Source organism: Taudactylus pleione, unplaced genomic scaffold (assembly GCF_031769625.1).
Source record: "Taudactylus pleione unplaced genomic scaffold, aTauple2 ptg000350l, whole genome shotgun sequence".
Lineage (NCBI taxonomy): Eukaryota > Metazoa > Chordata > Amphibia > Anura > Myobatrachidae > Taudactylus > Taudactylus pleione.
Genome location: NW_028284751.1, coordinates 2,034,488 through 2,061,735, shown reverse-complemented (window position 1 = coordinate 2,061,735; position 27,248 = coordinate 2,034,488). Strand labels below are relative to the sequence as shown.

Below are 27,248 nucleotides of genomic sequence, written 5' to 3'. Positions count from 1 at the left end.
GTCACTGCCCCCCAACCCCGGAGACTGGCATCCGTCGTGAGCAGGATCCAGTCCGGGATCCAAAAGGGGCGCCCCTCGACCAGATGAGCCTTCTGAAGCTACCAAGCCAAAGACTGCCGAACCTCCGGGGACAACACCAGCACCTGAGAGCGGATCCGGTGAGGTAACCCATTCCATTCCGATAGAATCAGCCCCTGCAGGGGCCGGGAATGGAACTGGGCAAAATCCACCATGTCGAATGTCGACACCATGGACCCCAGAAATCTCATAGCCGAATGGACCGACAGGCGGCAACTGTGTATCTGCAGCTGTAGGGAGGAGACCTTCTCTGGAATCAGGAAGATCCTTTGCTGACGAGAATCCAGCAGGGCTCCCAAATGAACCATCCGCTGTGATGGAATCAAGGAGGACTTTCTCCAATTTATCAGGCAAGCGACCGTCAGGTGGAGATGTTGAAGCAGTACCTCCGGGGAGCTCGCCAGCAACAGGAGGTTGTCCAGATACGGCAGCAGCCGTACATTCTGGTTCTGAAGATGTGCGGCCATGACTGCCATAACCTTTGTGAATACCCTCGGTGCCATGGAGAGGCCAAAGGGTAGCGCCCGGAACTGATAATGATGCTGAAGGATAGCGAACCTCAGATACGAAGGTGCTATCGGAACATGGAGGTAGGCATCCTGGATATCCAGGGACACCATGTAATACGTTCCATCATTCTGGCGATGGAATCTGGGTAACGTTTGAACACATTCCTCAATTCCCAAGTTCAGGATGCAGAGACTTCAAGTTGAGGATAGGGCGATGAGAACCATTGGGTTTCTGCACCAGAAAGTAGAATAGTACCCTGTCCCTCGTTGTGATTGAGGAACGGGAACAATGACCCCTGCTTTCAGCAAGGACTCTATAGCCTCCTGAATCTGTAAAGCCTTGGTTTTGTCCTGAGAAGGACTCGTGCAGAAAAACTGGTGGGGCGGTCTGCGCCGAAAAGACAGGGCGTACCCCTGGGAGACCACTTCTCGAACCCAGGCATCCGTGGTGGAATTGTGCCAGCACTGGGCAAATTGAAGAAGTCGGCCTCCCACTCTGGGGTCCCCCAGAGGGAGGCCCGTCCCATCAGGCAGAAGGTTTATCTTCCTGCTTGGAAGAAGGGCGCCTGGCACTCCAGGCCTGCTTCTTGGGCTTAGAAGCGGTCTTGGTCGCCAACTGCCTCGGGAAGGACTGACCCTTGGCCTTACCCTGAACCCGAAAGGCAGAGCTCCTCACTTTAGCCGGCGCAGAGGCCAAAGAGAGGAAAGCAGACTTGGACTTAGCCAAGGTATCAACTATTTTGTCCCAAGTCTGGACCAAATAGCAATTCTCCATTAAAAGGCAAGGCCTCCAGACCCTTTTTAGAGTCTGCATCAGCCCTCCAGGACCTCAGCCACAGGGACCGCCGAGCAGACACAGCCGCAACCCTGGAAGTTAGCAGGCTGGCATCCAAAGACGCTTCCCCAATATAGGAAGCCGCATCCCTCATTTGTTCCACTAACGCTCTCTGGATATCCGGAGCATAGTCAGTAAAGGTATCCTCCAAGGCATTGGCCCAGTTCTCAATGGCTTTAGCCACCCAGGAGATAGCCATGGACAGGCGAGCCACCGCCCCGGAAAGAGAGTAAATGAACCCGGTACCAGCTGGCACCGCCCGCACAGACCATCCTGAGATATCCTCCCCATCAATTCCAGCAGCACAGCGTCTGCAGGAAAACAACGCAGGAGCCACGGAGTGCTCAGTCTCCTCATCAGACATGATACAGTAAATACACAAGAAATACGTATCACCAGAGGAATTACGGTGTTAACACCCATGCACTCACCAGTATGCAACACAAACAGCCCAGATATGGTACTGTGTAGCACACAACAGTATGTGACTGACCTCACAAATACGTGATTTATATAAGTGAGGTTATCAGAAAAACGCCCTTCTCCCACACACCTGCCGGGCCATAGGAGAAGGAAAAGGATAGGTATAAGCTGACAGTAAGTAGAACTAATCACAGACCGCAGCACTAGCAAAAGTCACATACAATGCAGAAAAGTTAATACTCACTGCACCTTTCGCTACAATCAACCACCCAGATTCAGTGTCTGGGAGGGCTATAGCGCTGTGTACACTGTCCTTTAGCAGGGGAGAGGTACACAGGGGGACCGGTCCACTTGATACCGCCTGGGAGTCTGCAATGCCTGCCAGTAAAGATGGCCACCGGAGACCTCGGTGGAGTGGCCAAGAGATAGGAGCAGCTCAGCGATGCCAGACTGCGTGTTGAAAGGCGCACTGAGGGGAGGAGCCACTAGACAGGGAAGGCTGCCTCCCCTGGCTAGCATTTAACCCCTGGGTTGCCGGTCCCGCTTCCAGCCCGACACCCTGGTGGTCTTGCAGACACGCGGGGTATTCCTCTATAGAGGGGGAGCCCGCCGCCACTGCTGCTAGCGCCTCCGGTCTGTCCCCAGAGACTGGAGGCTTCTGACTGCATAGGAAGTATCCGCGGGCCACTGCACGCGGCAATCCGACAGCAGTCACAGGGAGTCCTCAGAGCCCGGCTAGTACAGACTCTGGGGTTCCGCCGTGATCCCCAGATCTGTACTGGCGTTGCAGCGCCAGCGGGGAGTAGGAGCGGCAGCATGGCCGTCCTAAAGGACAGTCTGATGCTGCCGCTCTGATAGTGTTAAAAAAAAAATAGCTTTTATTTTAAAGAGAAAATTTTGAAATTTATGGGGCTGCTCCTGCAGCCCACTGCGACAAGGTGACCAGACTCCGGCCAGGCACCAACTAAAACTGAGGTGCCTGTGGCTCGGGGGCAGGGTATAGAGGATGGACCCAAGTGCATCCTGGGAGCAGTGGAAGCTTTAACTGCGTGGTGCCCGTGGATCCAGATCCAGCTAAACCCCAAGGTCAACCCTGTGGACCCTGAAGTAGAAACAGGATGTTTTTTCTTACATTTAAAGAAGCTGAACTAGTCTCTGGAATAGCCATTTCTTGTTGATGTAAAGTCTCCCTGACCGCATCTATCAACATAGAAACTTCTGAATCAGAATGGGAGTCACCCTCCCAGTTTAAGGTGTCTTCCCAGTCATAATCCAATTCCCCTTCTTCCTGGGAAGTAGCTGAAGCCTCTTCTCCAGGAACATCCACTGAGGATTCGCCAGAATGTCTTAGCGGCTGTGGCCCCTGCTGAAGTTACCATTTTATTTAGGGACATTGCTAACTGAGCAAGACATCGTCCCATATCCTGGGCCCTACCGAGGGACCAGACAAAGTAGGGGCTTGAGCACAGGGTATCAGTTGGCCTGAGTGACATAATTCACCTAGGGCCGCAACCATAGGCCTGGCCCAATCAGGCATCACCAGCTGTTCAGCCAAACCTCCAGGTAATGAATCCCCCTGTGAGTAACCAGGACTGAGCGAGCCTGGATCCGTACCTTTTAGCAATTTTTTTGCTCACGGGATGCAGTTAACAGACCGGCGGATGGTATGCAGACGATCTAAATCCAGACACGGGACTTAGATGTGGCCACATACATTTGTCGTCCGTGCGCTACACAACACAGGCGCTCCATGTGACTTGGTAAGGCCAAGCGTCTTACCTTCAAAAAGGGTCTTATTTGCACAGTGATGCAAATAGTTATTTTAATCAGAAGTGCTTGTGCTATGCAGCATGCCTATATTCTGTGTACAACACACTACATTAGTGTCTGCATATGAAACGCTATGTACAGTGCTACAGCTGCTGACACTAATGTAGTGTGTTGTACACAGAATATAGACATGCTGCATATCACTGGGCAAATAGGAGACATTTGAAGAGACGCTTGGCCCTACAGAGTCATGGCACGGCTAGAAGGGCTGTTTAGCGCACAAAGGCTAAATGTATGAGGACACATCTGTAAGACTGGTGTCTGTATTTTGACACCTGTCTTAATCTCGATGTTGGAATCTAGACTGACGGCATCCCAAATGAGGTAAGCCGGGGTGTCTTAGCTGTTAGCCTGTGTGTAGGGGGAAGTGTTAGGTTTAGGCAGCATAGCGGGGTCAGGGCTTTTTTTTTTTTTTGAGGATGGGGTAGGCTACAAGGGAGGGTCACTATACTTACCAAACCGCTGTTGATAAATTGACTGGAGGCATCCCGACTGCTGGTATTACCCATTCCTTTTCTTACAAGTATAAAAAGTGACTGCTCACTATTTTTTTTGGAACCCTTGTCTGTCTCTCTCAGTATGGGCAAGCCAGACAAGTCTAACCAATACAGATTGCTGCACTTTTTCCAGGGAGAATTTAGGTAGCTCTGTTTGAAGAAAAAAAAAAAAAAAAAAAAAAGGCTAAATAAGACTAATTCACCATCTGTTAAATGCAAAAAAAAAAAAAAAAAACCCCGGACTCCTTGAAACCCATATTCCTTGCAAAAAAAACAAAACAAAGGCAAACAAATCTTTAGTGTACCCCCTGTATGTTACTGCCTAGATTCCTGAGAAACAGTGTAGTAAAGGTGCTTCTATAATCACAATATTATAAGCACAACATAGAACCACCAGGTTAATACCCAAAAGTAATGTTCCCAGTTAACTACTTATGTTACTACACCACCATGCCCCTCTGCAGTGGATCTCTCCAAGCAGAACTACAGCCACTCTCAGCAGCTGTTTGTGCGTGGCTTCAAAGCCACGTGAGCTGCTGAAACTCAAATACCTGAGAGATGTGTGGCTGGGCACGCTGTCCTATTTCATTCAGGACGCCCGACGTCATCCTAGCCTCCCGCGTTTCCATCCAGAGACTACAGTGTTACTGTAGCCCATGACTACGTCACCAACGGCACGCCCGCAGGAGTCAAGCATCTCTCCCACAAAACCTGAGAGCCGTAACTAGACGTTTTGGTGCCCTGTGCCAGAAAGAGCATTGGTGCCCCCCCCCCCCCCCCACCCCCATTTTTCAAAGAGGGACATAACGCACCCAAGAAAAGGTAATGGCTTCATGGGGGATGGGCCAGGAGATGCAATAATAGGAAGCTACAAACAGAATGTGATGAACAGAAAATTGAGAGGCCTGAATAGCGCCCCTTTCTTGCGATGCCCTGCCATAGCTGGGCCCACACTACCCTAGTTACAGCCCTGCGGAAGCCTTTGCTTCCTGCATGCTTGGTGCTCCTCACACAGCTAAGTTGCGGTTCATATCGGAGACCTAGGGATCGAGCCATCACCACGTCTAGTGACAGCAGCAGTATTTCACTTTTAAGACCAATCGCAAAAATAAAAATACAGCCTACGATTGTATAAAATTGAAATTTTATAATTGTTGACCACCAGGACAAAATCTTAGGGCTCAATTCACCACAGGCCAAAATAAAATTAAACTACAAACACTACCCCGTGTGCTAGCTACAGGAGGGATAATCGCACACCATTGGTGAGGAGTTATGGCTCATGCTTGCATTGGATACCATTTCCATATAAATGTTATATGCATTGAACCATTTAGTGAGTGTTGCTCCTCCCCCCAATCTACACCCACTGCAGGCAGAATATACATCAAGTGCAGCCTATCTAGTCACTAAGAACCCAAGGTGTCCTGGATGTTTGGACTGTTAGATGCTGCCTCCTGTAACCGGCTTCAAACAGAGAAATACGCTGTATACTACATCAGCAAGATGGGCGCACCACTGTATTCCAGGGCTCCACATTAACGGCACCTTCAAATGCAGTTTACAACAATCAGTTCGGCAGCTGGCAGATCACACAAGACACAGAAGGATTTCAGTGCAGATAATTTTATTTCATAACATAAGTTTCTTTACAGGTTTAGTGAAAATACCTCCATACATACATTCATTGGCCACTTTACAGATTAAAACCAGCGAGTAGAAGTCATTGGTAATCCTTCGTTCAAAAGGGTCCGACCACATTGCGATGTTGCTAGCTGGAAGTCACAGGGTGCAACAAAGGTTATAAAAGAAGAGTCAGTTTATACTAGAATGATCAAAACTAGATTTTTCAAACACTACATTCATGCCCACACGTTCCTTAAAGTGCTTCACAATTTGTAGCGAGAAAGCCAAATTTTAGTTTTAAACTCTTTGGCAAAGGTTTACAATGATACATAACGATGGGCCAGTTTCAATAAAAAAAAAAAGTCAAATAGAACTAGGCACAAGGAGAGGATTACCTAGGGCTACACCCACACTGTAAAGGCACCCGATACCTTCTGTGCGTGGGGAGGTCAGAACTAAAAGCCGCTTCTGGGGTTTATAGGAGGATTTCCACTGTCCGACATCTTCCAGACAGACAAGTGGAGGTTTGTGCATCAATTAACATCTACAGTTCTACACAGCGGTTGCGTTGTTCTAAGGGCAAGGAGTGCAAATTGTGCATGGAAGATTACATTGCCTGGAGGCAGGCAAGCCATGTACTGTAATTAGGAGTTTATGAGCAGGCCAGACAAACTATTAAAGGACGGTTTAAAATTTAAATCTGCACATGACAGGATATGGATGTAAGATTAGTGCAAGTTATATTGCATAGGGGTTGCTTTGGAACATGAACTTTCTGGTACAGAAACTAGTATTATAGAACATGGAAATCAACTGGAGACATTGTTCTCCAAGTCCGAGAAATTCAGTTTTCGAACCAGTGTGGCCAATGAATTGCTCTGCTGAGACACGGGAACGGCATTCCAACCCAATTTAGGGAAGGAGGGGGTGAGGGATCACTTTTCTAAAACACTATGAATTCGGGCAGTTGGAGTTGGACACTGCCATAGTGCAAAACAGGTTCTGAAAAATCAGCCGCTAGTTATTGGCTGAAGTGGACTAGATTAGTCTCTTATTGCACATTAAATAAGTCTACAAAAAAAAATAAAAGTGAATCGAGTCATTGCCATTCTGAAACGGTACCAATCAGCAGTCATAGCTGACCCAACATCCAGGAACCAGAGACAGCGACTTTGTGTCCCAGTGGTACTAGAGAGTTGATCGGGTGGTTCGCACAGACAATTGCGGCTGGAGTGAAGGATAATCTAGTAGGTCTTAACGAGATCAGAATAAAACCTGCAAGACTATGGGCACTGTAGCAGACTAGGTCACCCATACGTTTCCAATATGGAAAACGGCCACTTCTAAAAGCGCAGCACAGTATATTAAGTTGTTCACAGTTCTGGTTTGTAACGTTAAGATTACAAGAACAGGGCAACGAAATTCCTTCAAAACAGAAATGCTTACAGAGGACATTTCATACAGTTAATAAACAGTACCAAGTCTGAGGAACAGCTGGCACTGAAAGTACTTATTGGGGCAGAGAGGGCAGCCATTTGGGGCCTGAACCAATAAAAAAAACAAAAAAACACATCAACTCACAGAACACAGGGGGAAGGACACACACACACACTTCTAGAAATCAATGGGCCGTACTCGTACTTTTCCGGACACTGGTCCGGCCCACAAAATGTCTGTGACAGGTACGTCTTTAGGTTGCTGTTCCTGAAACAGACTTCACAATTGTGCTTTGATAAAAGGTGCAGGAAGGGAACTAAAGAGAAAATACCGAATTTGGCCTTTAAAATTTACCAACATATGTCCAGCTTTAGGCAGGTATAGCCAAATATTAGCAGTTATCATGCAGAATTGCATCTCCTGAGGATGAAGCTTTGGTGATAAAAAGCCTTTTTTTGTTAATTTTATATTACAGTACAAACACTTAAAGGGTTCTGGAAAGGAGGGGGGGGGGGGGTGGACAGTGGATCCCAGGTAACGAGAACCATGTATACCACCATAAGCTTTATTTTTGGGAGGAGTGCAATATGCCTGGTGAATATTTTTTATTTTGTGGAGATCCTAAACCCAGCCTGGGAGGGTGCACTGGAGACTGGCACTTTATGCTCTAGAGATGGCGCCATCTTAGGCAGGGTATCCACTTGTATATATACAAATGAGAGTACGATTAAGACATTGTAATTGTGCTGTCGTTTGTATAGCTAGTGATGTGCCTAGACTGAATGTTCACTCGTTCCGTCCCGGCACATCCCTCATCCCCGCACATGCTGAACCTGACGAGATAGTCAGGTTGACCAGCATGTACGGGCGATGTCGGAAGCAACCACGCACATCGCTGGTTGCTTCCGACCAAAACATGCCCGATGCAGGCATGATTTGCAAGCGATTGCACGCCAACCATGTAGTTATCGTGCAATCGCTTGACTAAATCGCTAAGTGGATGACACTGAAACTCCTGCAAAATCATGGGACAGGTATTTAGCTATAAGGCAATATTGTTTTCTTGTACATAAGTAGAACATCCGATTCTGTATGTAGAAGACAATGTGTATCCCTACTTGGTGGGTGTGAGGTTTTTGCTTCGCTCCAGAGATTAGCCAATTGTCAGAGTAAGGGGGGGGGGGGGGGAAATCTAAGATAGTGTACTGGGGTTCAAGCATATAATTTAAAAAAAAAAAAAAAAAACACGACACAAAAGGGGGAGGCTTAGTAGTTGCAGGACCCCTGATGTACAGCCATCATTTAAACTTTCAGAGATCCTATACACAGTCTTGAAAGTGACCCAACATGAACAGTCTCAAAACGGAGTAAGACCACAAAACAGAAGCGGTCACCATGTGACGCCAGGGCCAGTTCCTGCCTATTTGTAAAGTACTGGGCAGCAAGGTCAACATCCCAGGTACAAGTCATTGCAACACTGACACCTGCAGGCTACAAACTGTACTGAAGGCAGAGACAAACTAATGGAATAATCCCACAAAACTTGGCTACCAGAGAACATTATTCTCCAATGCAAGTCGATCGGCTTGCATTGCTAAATGAACTTAACCAAAATGCCACCATTACAAAGTATTGGTAGTTTTCAGAGTCAATCTACCGGATGTTATAGACCAGATCATACAAAAGAAAAAAAAAAAAAAAAAAAAAAAAAGCCACGTTTACTCAGACTACAAGTTACTGACTTGTGGTTGTTACCGTGTGCCACTTTTAGAGGGCAGTTTGTAACGCAGCTTTACCAACCACCCAGCGAAAGGCTCGTTAAGTTTACAGACCCTACAGCATGACTCCTGGACTTCCCACTCAACTCTCTGTACAGGTCACTGCAATAGTAGGTATGGACACCGTACCATCAGGCAGGTGGGGGGGGGGGGGTCTCTGGATGAAGGGTCAGCTGTAAGAGCAGAGACTGGAGATGGTGGAGAGAAGGGCAGTTTTCACGAATTGGCAAAGTTTGCGCCCCTTTGCAGACGCCAGACGTGACAGCCACCATGACCATGGCACAGCATTAGTGGGGAAGCCAGTCTAAGAGCCATGCCCCCATTACGTGCAGGACGCAGACATCTGGACCTCGCTTCTGGAGCTTAAAGTGGCAAAGTTTACGTAGGAAACTAGTGTCCTTTATTGTGAAGCCATAATCTGCATCTTTATCTGTGGATTGGCTGCAATTAACAAGACAGCCACCAAAAAACCCCAAAAAACTACATTACACAAGTTCCTCTATATGGCTAGGTCACATTTACCCGCCCTCAGTATAAGGGTAGCCTTACACAACCTGCGGAACGTTATGTCCTAGCTGCCTCAGCACAGCTTGCCGTACAGTAGCGTAACGGCTCTAGGCAAGTAGATCAGCCACAGGAATGCATTTATCGGATTGCTTTGCTTGCGCACACACACCGTACGCTCCAGGCTCACTAGACTAGTGCCATGAACCGTATTCACCAGCTGTGTAATGTCAGGAGCTTTGCAGTTACACTTCCCGATATGCGCTGGCTAATAGTAGCCCTAGAGTATCGTGCATAGGCATATTAGTCGGCACCAATGAGCACCCAGGTTTGCCTTAGATGTCCTAAAAACCACATTAAAGAATGAAAAAAGGAGAGGTACATTATAGGACAACTTCAGTATAAATAGGAAACAGACTGAGTCACAATGAAGAGTTTGTCTTCAGTGGTGGTTTAATGAGTTTATCCTTTCTGAAATGTCTGAAGTTTGTTGAAGTTAGTTCCCCCCACATTGAAATAAAGGTGGCAGGAGACTAAAGACAAAAACAAGTTACATAATTCCTTAAGCATGTGCTACCAGCTGCCGGTACCCTCCTGGGGCCACCTAGTACCCCAGCAAGCCTCCTGGGGCCACCTAGTACCCCAGCAAGCCTCCTGGGGCCACCTAGTACCCCAGCAAGCCTCCAGGATGCTGCATCCAAGATGGTTTCAGTCTTCAAAAAAAAAAAAAAAAAAAAGAAACTGGAATGTATGTGCAAATGCAGCATTACCCCCGACGTAAACAAAAAGTTACTGGACACTGCTTACTGTGTCCCAGCAAAGAGTGCATGTGTACTGCCCCGTCCGAAGGGTCATGCCAGTGTATTCGCCCCACATGTGAAGAGGATAGGGGTCCCTGATGGAGGCTCATTCAGTAGAGGTGGGACGAGGGCACAGCCACTGGTTGGGCATATTGTTCCATACCATCCAGAGGACTTTGGGGTGGATGACAAACTGTAGGGGCAGAAAGATACATTTTAACACCACTCACTCAAATTGTGAGTTTACAATGAGATTTCACAGTTTTTTATTTTTTATTTTTTTTAGCAGACTATTTTCTTGGCACGTACACTACAGGGCGATTGCAAGATAAACCACTTTGATAAAGTAGTGTCAGAGGACATTTCTCCCCTATATATTCTGTTAGATCAGACACCTCTTATGCCATTTGTTCTAAGCCCTCCCCATGGAAGTGGCAGCCCGCTTGTGGCATGGACATTCATGAGAACATATCAATTCTACAAGAATCAGCAACATGATCAGGTAACTTCCCAGCATGCATTGTTTTTTTCTCCTGGATGACCCAGAACCAAACTTCAGTCTTATGCCAAGCTGCCGGCCTCCATTTGGCACACACCACCTGCCATGCTTTTTATGGGACAAGGATAGGTGCACATTTACAAGCCCATATTCTGTAGAAGTTTAAAGAGCCGCTATTTTTTTTTTAATTGCTAAAAAAAACAAAAAACAAAAACTATGGCTTTTTAATATTGCAGATCTGTTACCCAGGATCCTTTCTACACATTTTCACTTTACCGCGCTAAAGAACGGCACAGATCTGACGGCTTCCTGCACACGTTAAACTGTGTACACTACGCGTTTTATAGATTACTCACCTTCCTCTTTCTCCTCTGGCATTGGCCAACCTGGGCAAGTCATCATCGCTGTCGTATCTTCTAGGATTGTCAAAAAAGTAGGCTCTGGAACCAAAGCTGTGACTATTTACCATACCAGCAGCTTCCTACATAAGGAGAAAGCAAGTTATGAAGTCACCAAAATGATGAAATTGTAGTCTGGTATATAACCCCTGGTAGTCTTAGTACGACCTCTGTTCTCCCTCACCCGTCCTTACCGATGATCCTAAATAGTCTGTATAGCTCTGATAAGGAGCAGACGTATAAGGCAGCTAGGCCCGAACGGTCTTTTATTTATTACAGGAGTTGACCATTTAAAGTTTAAAAATCATGCAAGTGTAAAATGACTGTTTACCTTCGTTGGTAGCATTAGGTTAATGAATGTTGCATTGCTATGGGGATTGAAACTCACCAAGTTCTGGCCCAACTTCTTGGCACGGAAGAAATAGGTCATCAAGCACATTGGCAGGAACTCGCAGGATATGAGGAAAATGCCAAAGGTGAGATATTCCATGCCAAAGCTCTCTGTAACGGCCTAGGAGTGAGAAGGGCACATTTACATCAGGTGTCACAATTTACCATAGAGTGTGAGAGTGATGAGGTCCCCGATCTAAGCTGCAATGTTATCGGAGGGTCACATACTAGTTAGTGGCACTTTGTAATTCCAGTTGACCAAGGGTCTGTTCCCTGCACATTGGTAATGTAACAAGTCTGTTCTCTACATTGCATGTGTGTTGCTAACCCAACGGGTATGAACATATGCTACACAATATGTGTGATGTGCTGAAGAGTAGAGTAACGTATATCTATGGGATGAACCTTCATTACCAATACCGCTTGACGCTTACTTACTTGGTCGTGGACCCCATTCCAGCCATAGCTGAAGGGACTGGGCTTGTTTTCCGGCTGGATGGAAACTACAAAGTTGTACAAGGCTCTCAGAATATAGAGTACACTGATTGTGGAACCAGTCACCACGGCTTGGCTTCCCGAGGTGCCCTGGAAAAGATAGCACACAAATGGGTCAAATATATTAAAGGAAACAGTAACGTTAGTGGCTTTGGCGTCAGGAGAGTGAGAAAGAAAAATAAAAAAAGTCAATTCAGACCAGGCCACAATATTATAACAGGGCTCGACAAATATCGGTCATCAGGGCAACCGAGGCTTCTGCCCTGGCAATTGGATTCTCAGGATGGTGGGAGGAAGATTCTTCAGATGGTCGAGGCAGTCCCCAATTCCACAGCGGCACTCCCAGCAGACATGGAGGACTGCTGAATTAAGGGCGTGCCAGTGCACAGTGGTAGGTTGCCTCTAGCGGCAATTATCTTGCCACAGTCCTACAAATGCCTCCATATCTCCTGCTGTGCATTTTTACTCCCAGCCCTGCAGCAATCCAGTGACCACTACAGATTTCCAGATCACCTCTGCTAGGCTACAAGTTTATATGGGAAGTCAGCGCAAGTACTCAGCGGTGTTAGTATATGGTTTTCAGATGATATAATTACCCAAAATGTGACCCTGCTGTGTGGCACACTCAGAATATGCCGCAGTACCATGTGGCATACTATGTATTGGGGCACCACTGTAGCATACCAAGTTGTGGGAAATGCAGTATTGCATGCTATAAATTAGGGGCCCTACTAGGAATTACAGGCAGTATTATGTGGCATGGTATGATCGGGTGCTAGAGATTGGCATGTGGGTGGCCTGATGGCATATAGGAAAGTCTGAGGGGCTTATATAGTCTTTACAAGTATACATATATATTGTTAAGCAGCGATGGTCTAACACCCAAACTTTTAAGTTCGGGTCTAGATTAAAGAACTATATGTCAAGCCATAAATTACATAAGAGCCTGTATAGGCACAGAACCTCAGACCAGGGGCCATCATTACATAACGAGAGCCTGTATAGGCACAGAACCTCAGACCAGGGGCCATCATTACACAACGAGAGCCTGTGTAGGCACAGAACCTCAGACCAGGGGCCATCATTACACAACGAGAGCCTGTATAGGCACAGAACCTCAGACCAGGGGCCATCATTACACAACGAGAGCCTGTATAGGCACAGAACCTCAGACCAGGGGCCATCATTACACAACGAGAGCCTGTATAGGCACAGAACCTCAGACCAGGGGCCATCATTACACAACGAGAGCATGAATCATATAGCAGTTAAACATGCTACACTGCTTCGGACGCTCTATGGTAAAGAGGTACCCAGTGCCATATCACTAGTGACAGGACTCTGCTTTGACAAGTGCATACACACTAGCTGATGCCGGCACTGATGGAACATGGTGCTTTCAGCAGCATAACCCCAGCTACAGTAACAATATTGCCTGTAGGACCTGCTTGCAGGTCCGATGGGCAGTGTAGCTAACGCGTGGGGGCGCGCATAGTCAGCGACATAGTGCATACACACTGGACAATACCACGATGAGTCGGAATCGGCCAAATCGTTCATAAAATATAGTCTAGAGTGTACCCAGTTTCAGGCTAAAATAGGACTTTCAGCCCATTAATTCATGCTGGGCCCATCTACTTATACATAGTGTGATTATTCTACAGATAGACTTTCCAAGTGTTATTACCAAGATGCTCTCTCTCTCTCTCTCTCTCTCTCTCTCACCCCCCCCAATCTGGCACAACAGTCACGTTTATTAGCTGGAAATGGGGCCGCTACACTATCCAAACCATTTAGTTCCATTAGATTAAAAAAGTTTATTTGAGGGCACCCCCACATGCCTCCAGAACTAACAGTTAGGGCAGCGGGGTTGGGTACAGGATCCTAGCAGTCAGGATGCCAGTGGTCAGACTGCCGGCAGTGGCATCCTCCCCCCTCCCTAACCCTTCCCCTTTTGCCTAACCCCAACACTTACTGTCGGCATGTCAGCGGTTGGGATCCTGGAGCCGGGATTACAACTGCTGCCAGGATTCCGGTGGCCAAGATGCCGACTACATCTCACAGCAGCCAGATACTGCCTACCACCAGATCAGCTCACATCTCTTTATATAGGTTCTGCCATGACCATTCCAATAGAGTGATTGGCTCCAGGTTCTAACCACTTCAACTACTGCAAAACTGAGGCCACCACCACTGAGATCTGAATGTCAAGTCACAGATCGATAAATGACAAACAGTCAAATCACAAAAGACAGATGTACTAAGAGCCAGGAATTACTGTATATGGCGTTTGAGCAGCGTCTCCCAAACTCATTCCTCAGGGAGCACCAACAGTGCATGTTTTCCAGGTCTCCTCACAGAAATCACAAGCGAAATAGTTTGCAAAATGTGTCGGCGAGTAATGAATACACCTGTGCACCAACTGGGAAAGATGGAAATCATGCACAGTTAGTGAGGAACGAGTTTGGGAAAGGAAGGTCATCCTATAGATGGGCGTAATAAGAATTATACTAGTTACCTTTGATTCTAGGTAGACGTATGCCGGGGACGTGTTAGCAATCCTGTAGGTGTTATTGGCCAGGCAGATGGAACAGGAAGCAAATAGAAAGTCAGTAAATATCATCCTAGTCATTGTGATCCATCCATGGGGGTCATCGGTCCCACTGCCAAACATGATGCAAGACAAGTTCACTACTAGGAAGGCGAGACTGATCAGGAAGAATCCAAAGTGCAGGGGAACCCTGTAGGAGAAGGAGACATTAGTGAGACACCGAGGGGGAAAGATAAGGAACGCAACAGGTCCCATGTACAGTGTGATGGCACGGTGGAGACACCATGCATGCCCTGCCCCCCAGTTATGTCACCAAGTGGAAGAGCTGAAACTTAAATACCCCCCCCCCACACGTTTCCAAAGCTGGAGACAAGGCACCAACAAGTATTTAAACACAGAAAAGGTTTCATATGTTTTTTTTTTTTTTTTATGAGTCATCCTACCAAAAGCTAAAATTAAATTACAGGCAAATAAAGTCTCCCGTAACATCGGGCACCAGAGCGGGTAGCCTGCTAAAGACTGTACACACTGGCATATTGGTAATATAACCAGATACACCACCAATTCCAATCTACACAAACATTGAGGATCCATACATGACTTAGCGATTTTTACAGTAACAGGTTTATTCTAGAATGGACCATAAATGCTGCAGATAAGCTGATGAGCCAAGGCTGCGTTTTAGACCATCTTCCCCATTGTTTGCCCCTTAAACAGGGCTTGTGGTAAAAGGATGGCAACAACCTCATGAGTCCAATAATTGCGCCATGTATGGCCCCCTTTATGGATTAAATCCTTCAACACCAGACATACTGGGAAGAACAATTTGACCAATTGCAGTCCTCAGGAGGGATTTCTGAGCCATCCTGGAGAGGGCGGTATTAAGGGCCACATGAGCCTGGGGCCGTAAATGCTCAAGATCCTATACTGAGAAGGGGGAGGAGCTATGACTGGTGCTGTGTGGGTGTGACCAGTGCTGTGTGGGTGTGGCCAGAATGGTGTGTACTCCCCCCTATACCATCAGCCCCACTGTCTGCCTAAAAACATTAAAATAGAAATGGTGAATAATTGTGGGAAAACTAGAGGTATTTAAATACAAAGTTTACTTAGATTTATGACCAACTGTGTGGCCAGCTCAGCAGCTGGTAATCATGCAGTCATAAAGATGGGCCTATTTTAATGTAGAGGCCTGGGGCTGTAGCTCCACCCACTCCATTGGTTATCTGGCCTTGATCATGGCTGTTGCTGCCTGTAGCTAGAGACCCAGCCCACGTGGTCATGGAACTGAGGGGGTTAATGCCTGGCGCTGCAGCACCATTTTCACATGAACCAACATGTTATTTAATGCAATGTGTGTAGTTGTAGAATTGTGGAAATTTGTTTACGATGTACAGCCTTGCACGTTTTATTCAGTATGTTATACTATAAAGAATTGCAGTTTCTGTGACATAGGAAGCGATATGGTAATCATGGCCATAGCAAGGGATAGTTAGACTAAGGGGCCTATTCATCAACACTAAAATAACGTTTTTAAGGACATTTTCCTTAAATAACGTTATTTTGGTATTCATGTAGCCACTTAGCACAGGAGATATCACAGATATCTCCTTGCCAAGTTCCCCTGCGTTAATTTCCACACTCCCCATACATTAGTACATTAGTATGGGGATGTGGAAATTATGGTATTCATCAAAATCCGAAAATTATACATTTTTGGAATTTGATGCAGTTACTATTCGCCACTGTGAGGTGGCGAATAGCAGGTGAAACTTACCTGTATCCACGTGTGCAGGTCCCCCGACGAGTCCCTCCGGCGCTCTGCTCCGTCCTCAGGCTCCGGAGGCTGGTCGGACATGTGTGCTCCCCAGCAGAGCACAAGAAAGTTTAGACAAAAAAAAAAAGTTTTTCTTCTTCTAATCTGTCATATGGTCTGCTAGGAAACCACTTGACAGACCAGCAGGACGGAGCCGGAGGCTGCTGCACGAACAGGTAAGTTGGGGGGGAGGGGGGGGGGGGGGGGGGGGAGGTGAGCGGAGGGGGGTGGGGTACACAAACTTAACGCATCTGTAGGCAGTGCTGCGCATGCGCTGGTTTTACAGATGCATGCGCAGCGCTGTTTCCAGATGCGATAAGGTAGTGTAGGCAGGGAAAAGTATCTATTTCCCGAAAGGCTGTCATCGCAAAAATGACAGCTTTTCGGAATAGATACTTATGGAGAGGTGGAATGATGAATTCCACCTATAATTAGCTAGAACTCCATGAGAGTTCTAAAGCTAATTATCTCCAGAGAAGTTTTAAGTTTCATGAATAGGCCCCCCAGCCCTTGTTAGGTGCAATGCACTCCAGGGGGGTTTTCCTGTATTGTGTAGTTTTCCAATAAGGTGTTAAAGGACAGTTATGTGCTAAATCAGATTGTGTTTAAGACCAACTGGTTCGGGTCAGATCTATGACGGGAGAAATGCAACTGACCAGTTCCTGAGAAATTTAATTTACAGTTTGCGACAACTGTGATTTGTGTACTAGTCCTAGAGGTCTAAGGGGAGGATTACCGACTGCAGTATTGTGTCCTTACTATGGTATGGGCTGATGTTGCTCTGGAGAATATATATTTTATGATCTTAAGGGGAGAAAACTTCTGTAACATTTTGTACACTGGTTTAACAGTCTTTGTAAAGACATTTTTGGAGTAACAAACATCTACTTGGTTCAAAGACTTCTGGTGGTAACAGGATGCCGGCGAATGCAGAATAGCGCAAAATGCTTTTCTATTCTCTGGCTGTGCTGGATTAAGCCCAGTGTCTCAGAGCTGAAACCCTCGGCCAGATACTCAGCACAGACTGGTCCATAGTGAGGCCAGTGGGAATTATCCCACACTACCCAGGAGGTGTTGTAGCAGCTTGGTCACACATAGAAGTTGGTGGCTATAGGTGCCAGCAGTAGAAGCCGAACAAGTGGCTCCAGGTGCCTGGTGGCAGCAAGTTATCCACCCACTATGCAGTGGGAGAAGCCAGTAATAGGCAGTATGAGGAATGGGGAGGGGGGAGGTTTCTGAAGTAAACCCCCACTCAGAGATTAGTAACGACCCTCTATTCCACCAGTGGCAAAAGCCTGATCGCCTGGCAGAACAAGGCTGTCACACTGCCCCAGACGCCGCCGGGGAGAGAGGAGGGGGCCCCGGATGGGGAATGCACATGGGCCCCCTCTCCCTGGCAGAGTCACCACAGCAGTAAACTGGGCACTAGTCTGTGCCCAGAGTCTAGTGCGCATGCACAGGTCACCGGGAAAATGGCGCTGGTGCCATTTTCCCAGCAGTTTCCCTAGTGCCCATGACGCCAGGAAAAATGGCAGCTGATGCCATTTTCAGGTGTTTTGTCCAGCGTTACAGCCTAACGCAGGACTTGAGTGGGTAAGTATTAAGACATGGGTGCAGGGTGTGTGGTGTGGGGTCCCCCCCTTGACCTAGGGGCCCCGTGTGCACTACACACCCTGCACCCATTATAAATATGCCCCTGCACTGCCCCCTTCATCCCCAAGGGCTTTATATGCTTCAGCAAGATTTCAACAAGAACCAGATTAAGGATCAGAGGCGTTCCGAAACACATTTGTGTCAGTCACTACAGAGACAGTCATTAGGTCAACACCATGTTTAAATTTCCAATGCCAACACTGTTAAAAGCTTTAAGCATTACAACTGTTGGCATAATGCTGTTGGTATCGTGCTTTTGACATACTCCCTGCTAACAAAAAGACTGCATATCAGTATTACTCTACTTTCCCCAGTGTCATTACCAGAGGGTCTTTACATGACTGGGAGTAGCCATCTTGTACATACCAGTCTGGGATCCTGCCCAACTGAGACCCGCCAGAGTATAAACTCATTAACACTACACTGGAGGCCACTACCCTTCGTCCAAGAATTGCGTGTTGCACACAAGACAGTTGCAGCAGATAAGAGTTTGTTACAAGCTGTAAACAAGGTTTTCTATTTTTTCTCTTCCACGGGGTCTGCAAGTGTCATAAGGGCAAATGCACTATCCCAGTATAATGCAAAATAACCCTAATAATTTAAAGGCACACATCCACTAGACGATTTTTGAGCGATTGAATGATAACTATATCATTATAGTTCATAAATAGTTTGTAAAAATGTCTTAAACAACCAGCGATGTGCACTCCTGCTGGTCGTTTAGATATCCATCATCGTGCAAACATGCTGGACAATGTGACGATATTGTCAGGTTCAGCATGTTTGCAGATGATTGATGAGCCTGCACTGAACGGCTCGTTCAGTGCAGGCTCATCACAGACTGACAAACGACTGCACGATTACAATGTCGTAATCTTGCAGTCTTTTGCCCGTCGTCTGTGATAAGCACCTAGAGGCACACATCCACTAACCATGTGCTTTTCTGTAGTTTGGGATGGTCTCCAGCTCTATAGTGTGTATCCAGATGCGGATTCTGTACAATTCTATTAGGAACAGTCTCAGTCTCTGGCTGTAACCAGGGTAGCTGCACAGAGCGGAGAATGCTCTGGGGGTGGACCCGGCGGCTGGTGCAGTTTCTATTTGCCAGGTGCCTGCTGCAATGTGTTTGATAGAGATATTGTGATAATTGTAATCAGAGTTAATATAATAGAAATAAGGTAATTTAACAGCCATAAATAATAATTCTCACCACTATAGGTTTAAATTAAAAGCCATAAAACAAAAAAAAAAAAAACGATCATTTATTCAGATTTTGAGATCTAACCTCAAATTCAGTTTTATATTAAAGTATTATATTATAGTTCCCAAGTACAAGCTCATTTTTAAAAGGAGACTGTCCCGGCATTTTATTCCAGGCTGTAACTAGAGGTAACAGAATCACCATATATAGGACACTATATCAAAATAGTTTAAATTCAATCTTGTGCAGGTTGTCCTTGATAAATCTGCCTACTTTCAGAATCAGTAACAGGACTGCCATTTGTTCTAGCCTCAATATGCCATGCAGCGCAACATGACTGGCATGAGCGAGCAGTCAGCCCCCTGTGCTACTCTAGCATTGGGCGTCTTTCTGCCGAAAATGTGACGCCACGCGCCAGGAGACTGTGCCGATTAATTTTATATGCGACACTTGTAAATCTGTGTGCGGCTGGGAATGTCAACTGAACTCGGCTTGGAAAACAAAAAAAGAAATATAAGTGGCTGCTGCATCACAGCACTCTGCATACTGATTCAGAGACTCGGTCCTAATCTCAGAGCTCAATTCCCACCCCCCAGCTTCTCAAAGGCTATAAAAACAAGGAGAAGTCTACTCTGACAGGAGGTGTAGTAACCGTCCAGGCGGTTAGGATGCCAGCTCTCAGAATGCTGACCACCGGCACCTCAGCGGTAAGTATTGGGGGGGGGGGGGGGGGGGGGGGGGGGGGTGTTGGTGGTACTTACATGCAGGCGCCAGAATTCTGGCATCTGACCACCAGGATCCTGTCCCTCTGACAGTGATAGGCTTACGGATTAGCTCAGCTGTGAGAGTCAGGAGTGTGGGAGATGTATCACATCAGTGTGGAGCTTTACTGAGAGGGAATGCCACAGACTAGTCGCCCTTTTAAGACCTGGCTATAGGATGGACCCCAGGGCCGGTGCTACCATTAGGTGGCTGCCTATGGGCGCTGGCTACTGGAGGGCACCGCTGTGCACCAAAAAAAATGGATGTCTTTCAGTCCTGGCTGGGTCTACTGATGACCAAGGCAAATGGGGGGGGGGAATTGGAATGGGTGCTGACATAATGAGGCACAGATGTGTGGCGTATATATAGTGGGGCATGGATGTGTGGCATAATGTATTGGGGCACAGCTTTATGGCATAAACAATTTGGGGTACATGTTTGGGAAATGTATAGCATAATTCACAGCTATGTGGCATGCAATACATTTGGTGCACAGCTGTGTGGCATATGTATTAGAGCAGTGGTTCTCAAACTCTGTCCTCAGGACCTCACACAGGTCATGTTTTCCAGGTCACCCAGTAGGTGCACAGGTGTATTCATTACCCACTGACTTTAAAAGATCTACAGGTGGATATAATTATTTAACTTGTGAATCTGTGAGGAGACATGGAAAACATGCACTGTTCGGTCAGAGTTTGAGAACCTGTGTATTAGAGGCTTTGATGCATAACAATTATGAATTGAGGATACAACTGTCGCATATTATGAATCAGTTTGATTTTGGGGGTTCTGCCGAGTGGCATAATAGTTGGGGCATTTCTATATAGTATATTATGAATCTGGGATACTGCTGTGTGCCATATTATAAATTGGCATCAGTAACGTGTGGCATAGTATTGGATGGAGCGGTGGATTGAATGTTGCCTAGGGCGCCCAGACACCTTGCACCGGCCCTGGATGGACTCAATTTCTTAGCAGGAAGTTTCAGGAACTTTATAGACAACTATATAAAGCTGGCTCCAGGGTCCCCTAAGCCCATAGCAATGACACCCACTATAACTACACCATCGGATCTACTTCTGATCAAAGGAGTAACACTTACCAAAAATGGGCTTTATTGTGGACCGCTGGGTTAGGATTTGTTCACATTAGTGGTTGACAGTTGTATAGGGAAGAGAGCTCATCACTGTACAAAAAGTGAGGATTCAGAGAACTCTGCCAAGCTGTTGAGACTTTATCCCACCTGGTCCTCCACATCTCATAACTTCCTAGAACACAAGACGCACAGGAGACTGTGCCAGCACTCAGGCGGGTGCTCCTAGGAGTAACCTGCTGGCATTCTAGCCCAGTCTTTAGCTTGCCTTCAAAAGAGGGAGCATCACCAGGTAGACACTGCCTGAGCTACAGACAGGAGGAGACACCAAGGTAACGGGAGGCGATGCATTATACACTGTCTGGTGGAGTTTTTAATCTAGTTATTCTCTCCCTAACCAGGAAAGAAAGTTATCATAGGCAACTGCCATGGAGGATTAACAAGGAAAACATTTTACAATTCTCACCTGTGTCAATTAGGTAGAAATCCCCTTCAGTTAAAATAAAGTTTACTTACAGCTTACAATGCATTTTTCTATTGTGTAGCAAGGAAACCCCCCACATGAATCTCCTTTATGGTATGACCAGGGTTGGACTGGCCCACAGGGGAAATCCCCAGTGGGCCCTACTGCCTGAGGGCCCCACCCTCTCCTCTAGGGGTGAAACAGGGTCAGATGAACTTGGGTGCTTGATTTGTTTCTATGAAAACTACATTAAGATTAGCCCTCTTGCCTATCAAAGTGGGTGGTGCCGACACACCCCAGTCTCCTCTTTTATAAAGGGGCATTTACTCTCCAATGGTTGGCCAGGTCCATCTGTTGTGGCTAGCCACACCCCTTAAGCTTGTACCCCTACCATTGTATTTCCTGGTGGGCCCTTTATACCCCAGTCCGACACTGGGCATGACAATTATACCCCACAATTCTGTTAAGTTAGAAGTACAGTTACCTGAAGTATAATATTGAAACTTACTTGTATCTATTGAATTCTGGGGAGCAGCGGGCTTTAAAAATGACCTGTAAAGAGAAAAAAATATGCATTAACACTGCAGCACTGTGAAACAAGGTAAATTCAGGTTTGCAGAGGCTACATTGGTGGTTTTTATGATCAGGCAGCCCATTAGGCTATAGGGACATCACATAGATGAACCGCAGACACAGCAGAGCCTACCGATATAGGATTACAGACCCAAATACTCCTAATGAGACAGCCACCTCCACGTTACGTAGCGTTCACCAGCAATGGTAACAGACCAATGGCTGCGCTATGCAGAGGAGGAAAGTCACAAGCTTCGTTCAAGTATCGTAGAAAGCGGTCAGCTGCTTAAGTGGCATAAACCAACGCAAGCCTTCATTCACCAAGAGATACCATGCCATTTCTCTTATCTCAGCTCTACAATGACAGACGCGGAGATCACAATGGAACAGCAGCATTTTAGGCATTACAGACAAGTAATATTGTTTATGCTCTTTAATACAGCATGTCAGGCCTACCAGGTTTTAGGTCACTATATCCTGAGCAATTTCCAATATATTGTGGTTAAGATTTCACAAAGGGGCTTCTTTCACCTGTTCGCACACGTACAATACCTGATGTTTGGTCCGAACAGCAAAGTGTTAAATTTATCTGCAACATAGTCCTTCCTTACAGTCCATTGCATTGTACCCAACATTAGCATTTGTGAAGAGTACAAGGCACAAATCACACTAAGAAACATTGGTTTATTAGACTAGGATATATTTCTAAACATGAAACACATAAGGTATCCTCATTTAAATGGTTAATTTCTATGTATTGTCCCAACTCATGACTCCCTTCATATTACAGAACACACAAGGGGTCACCTGTGAAGTTGGTGGTGGGGGCACTAGTTAATATATAATTATCCATAGGTGTTGAAGAGCAAGGGGTACGAGACAACCCACACCCCTGGACATAAACTGACAAGAGAAGCCCGAGTATGCCGACACAGGCATTGGGTCAGACTGAATAGAGAAAGGCCGAGTATGCCGACACAGGCATTGGGTCAGACTGAATAGAGAAAGCCAGAGTATGCCAACACAGGCATTGGGTCAGACTGAATAGAGAAAGGCCGAGTATGCCGACACAGGCATTGGGTCAGACTGAATAGAGAAAGCCAGAGTATGCCGACACAGGCATTGGGTCAGACTGAATAGAGAAAGCCAGAGTATGCCGACACAGGCATTGGGTCAGACTGAATAGAGAAAGCCAGAGTATGCCGACACAGGCATTGGGTCAGACTGAATAGAGAAAGCCAGAGTATGCCGACACAGGCATTGGGTCAGACTGAATAGAGAAAGCCAGAGTATGCCGACACAGGCATTGGGTCAGACTGGACAAAAAAAAAAAAAAAAATCCAAAGTTTTGAAATTGCTGTAAAATAAGACGCAGTCACCTAAACTATAACCCTTGAAAGATGAGTTTCCCCCCCTATGAGGTCATGCTTTTCACACAACTGCAGAGGAATCTGAGGTAATCTTCTGGTTGAGGCACTTATCACAGTCACACACCAAGAATAGTAAATAGTAGAAAGGCTCAGAAATCCTTTACAAGAAACGTTTTTTCATGGCTATTGAACGTCTATTAAATCATCCCATACATTTCCTGCTGCAGAACATTAAGCTCTCCGCGTATTAACGGCAAACGTCTCCATGTTCTAATGTACAACATATGGAGATTAACCATTTGGTTACTGAAGAGGGCGTAAGTCAGTGGGCTAGCACAGTAAGTCACCGTGCGGGCTGACATAGGGGCATTTGCTGGAAATGAATCAGAAGTCAGTCTTCAGTACCTGGGGCACCGGAAGGCCAGGAGCGATACAACAGAGGAGGCAGCAGAAAGGCCATACACTGGGGCTGAAATGCAGCAACAACAGATTACAGACAGATGGTGACGTAATGGTTGTCGGGAGTCCAGCAGGGCTGACATCGGGGGGCTATTACTAGGTTATAGTCTGATACACAGAACCACCGTTAGAACCTGCCAGCTTTTTTATACATAGCTGATCCTTAATCACCTTCAGCAAATGTGACTGGCGATCCAATACTTAGTACTACCAAGTAAAGGAGTTACTTTTAAAAAAGTGTGGAACTGTTAACAAATAGCAATTCTTACTTGCAGAGGAGAACAGATCTGATCAGGAGCCACTTAATGAGGACAGGGGGGGGGGGGCTGTTACAGACACTTAATGGAAAAAAAAAAAAAAAAAAAAAGGATTTAAAAGATAGAGTCACGGGTGCAGAAATACTACACAGCCCAAGGCAAGGAAAACCCTCGCCCACAGCACATCACATTAACATGGCCTGCAGTCAGGACAAGCTTTGCTCTGTTCAACATTTTGCAGGCAAACAGCATCACGCTACCAGTTGTGCTATGGGAGAGCACATAGACATAAGCCAGCCCTGGCTCCAAGAGCTTAACCGCAATAACACTGTCAAAAGAAATCTATATATAATACATAGCCCCCCATAACCATCTCACAAGAGTGGATTAAAGGAGTGGACTTTCAAATGGACTTCGTGACAGTATACAAAGATGGAATAAAGCAACCAAGAAGTTGCAAGTAAATATTTAATAGCTTATCCCTCTAATGGATCATCAGAAGTAGTTTCATAGAAAACTTAGGACACGCAGTAGTTTTAAACTTAAAATACACAGCTCATTAAAAACATTGACTTCAGTAAAATGTTGCAAAGCAGAAACACTTTGCAGAAGGGTGAGCAACTATTACAAGCCACAGGAAGGAAACTCCAGAGCGAAACCCATCATTGAGGACTGTAGGACAGGATGAGCACGGTGCAGCAGCAGGGCTTAGAAATCCATAAGCACATTAGCCACTGCATGGAGATATAGGAGTGAGCATGATCCCCAACAGCAGCAGCTGTTAATCTGCAGAAAGCTGGCACACACCCTACATGCAGTTCAGAATAAGCTCTATGCCAAGGCAGGGAAAGAGGGTTAACCGCTGATGTCACCCACAGCTGCAAAGAGATTTACCTGTGACAAATATGTTGTTGAGACAAAACCAGGATCAATAAGTGACTATCATCAGTCAGCAGCACGCCCCCTGCAGGCTGGAGAAGTGTTACCCAGAGTACTCATCACTGCTCAGAAAACAACTTCAGAGGCTGATGAATGAAAAACAGGACCCAGTATTAAGCCTTTATATTCTATAGGGAGTCAGCACGCCCCCTGCAGGCCAAATTATATACTGCCAAATTTAAATCTCCAGGATGAGCAGATAGCCAGTGATGTCACCCTTTGCTGCACAGAACAAAACAAGAACTTACCTATGAGAAAGAAATGCAAGTCAGATTTACCCTAGAGGGAGTTATAATGTAACCTGCAGGTTACATTATGAGACTTCTGGTTTACAGCTCCCAAGTGAGCAGAGTTGAGCAATGATGTCATCCCTTGCAGCACAGAAGGATAGGGACAGCTTACCTGCTGTGTGCGACAGAGGCTGAGGGCAGAATAGGGAGTTAGCATGCCTCCTGGGGGGTGATAGGGGGAGCAGCAGAGTTGGCCACGGTGGAAGGGGGAGCAGCAGTTAGCCCAGCAGGGAAATTAGCAGGCTAAAGGGGGGGGGGGGGGGGGGAAAGAGACGCGCAGAGTTACCCCTAGAGTACACTAAGCAGGGGGGAGTAACAGAACAACTACTCCTGGAGGGCACTGAGCAAGGAGGGGGGCAGCAGAGGTATCCAAGCAAAAAGCAGGGCACTGAGCAAGGAGAGGCAGTGTTACCCCTGCAGGGCACCATTTAAGGGGAAGAGAGGTGGCAGTTACCCCAGCAGGAAGTCTGAGTGTGTGGAGCACTGAGCAGGACTCAGCAAGGGGAGGCAGCAGTCACTTCAGGAGGGCACTGAGCAGTGTGGGGGAGGCAGCAGTGTACCCCAGGAGGGCACTAAGGGGGGGAGGCAGCAGTCACTACAGGAGGGCACTAAGGGGGGGAGGCAGCAGTCACTACAGGAGGGCACTAAGGGGGGGAGGCAGCAGTCACTACAGGAGGGCACTAAGGGGGGGAGGCAGCAGTCACTACAGGAGGGCACTAAGGGGGGGAGGCAGCAGTCACTACAGGAGGGCACTAAGGGGGGGAGGCAGCAGTCACTACAGGAGGGCACTAAGCGAGGGGGGGGGGGGGGGGAAGAAAGGCAGCTGTCACTACAGGTGGGCCCTGAGCAGTGGGGCAGCAGTTAACCCTGGAGGACACTGAGCAGAGGGGAGGATGCAGCTGTCACCACAGGAGGGCCTTGAGGGGGGGTTGGGAGATGGGGCAGCAGTTATCCCAGGTGGGCACTGAGCAGGGGGGCAGCAGTTAACCCGGGGGGGCACTGAGCAGGGGGATGATTCAGCTGTCACCACAGGAGGGCACTGAGGAGGAGAGAGAGAGAGGGGGGGGGGGGGGCTACAGTTACCCCAGGAGGGCACTGAGCAGGGGGAGGATGCAGCTGTCACCACAGGAGGGCACTGAGCAGGAGAGAGGGGGGGTGGGGGCTGCAGTTACCCCAGGAGGGCACTGAGCAGGACTCACCTGTGAGAAGTAGAGGTTGAGGAGACACAGGGTGAAGAACTGCAGGCAGATGGGGGCGCAGTAGAGCAGCCAGAGGGGAAAGGGCTGCAGGTCCCCGTCCAGGGCACTGCCGGTCAGGTGAAAGGAGAAGAGGACGGTCCTGAGGCCGGCCCATAGCAGGCACAGGAACAGCAGCAGGCTCTGGTAGCTCAGCCTCTTCTGCTTGTAGTGCAGTAGCAGCCAGAGCTGCACGTAGACCGCCAGGAAGAGCAGCGAGCACAGCGCCGTGCACAGCACCGTCAGTCCCAGCTCCACTGGCCAAGGGATGGCAGCAGCTGGCATGGTGAGTCAGGCGGGAGGGTGCATGTCTCGGGCCCCCGCTCTCTCCCGCCGCCGCCTCCGCTGCAGTTCTCCGGCTCTCCAACAACAACAACTCCACTGGAAGACATCAGCTGAGCACCGACCATTTGAGGGGCTCGCCTCTTACTCCGCAGCTCGTTGATTGGCCGCCCTCCGCTCCGCCCACTGTCACCTAGTTCCCTTCATA

The 27,248-nt window shown here is 47.3% G+C and overlaps 1 protein-coding gene across 3 annotated transcripts; it reads right to left on the bottom strand.

The window, feature by feature from the left end:
• Positions 1 to 5,782: 5,782 nt before the first annotated feature.
• On the bottom strand, positions 5,783 to 27,183 carry GPR137C (G protein-coupled receptor 137C). Of its 3 annotated transcripts, XM_088444174.1 has the most exons (9): positions 26,723 to 27,183; positions 22,144 to 22,187; positions 19,049 to 19,231; positions 14,618 to 14,840; positions 12,043 to 12,189; positions 11,603 to 11,725; positions 11,173 to 11,297; positions 10,325 to 10,510; positions 5,783 to 5,947 (listed from the first exon to the last, which is right to left on the bottom strand). In XM_088444174.1, the coding sequence occupies exons 1-8, from the start codon at positions 27,041 to 27,043 to the stop codon at positions 10,369 to 10,371; spliced, it is 1,308 nt and encodes a 435-aa protein (XP_088300300.1). In that variant the 5' UTR covers positions 27,044 to 27,183; the 3' UTR covers positions 5,783 to 5,947; positions 10,325 to 10,368. The 3 variants fall into 3 exon arrangements, with proteins under 3 accessions (XP_088300300.1, XP_088300299.1, XP_088300301.1); XM_088444173.1 differs by having other exon boundaries at positions 5,783 to 10,510; positions 26,723 to 27,182; XM_088444175.1 differs by lacking the exon at positions 19,049 to 19,231 and having other exon boundaries at positions 5,783 to 10,510; positions 26,723 to 27,175.
• Positions 27,184 to 27,248: the final 65 nt, after the last annotated feature.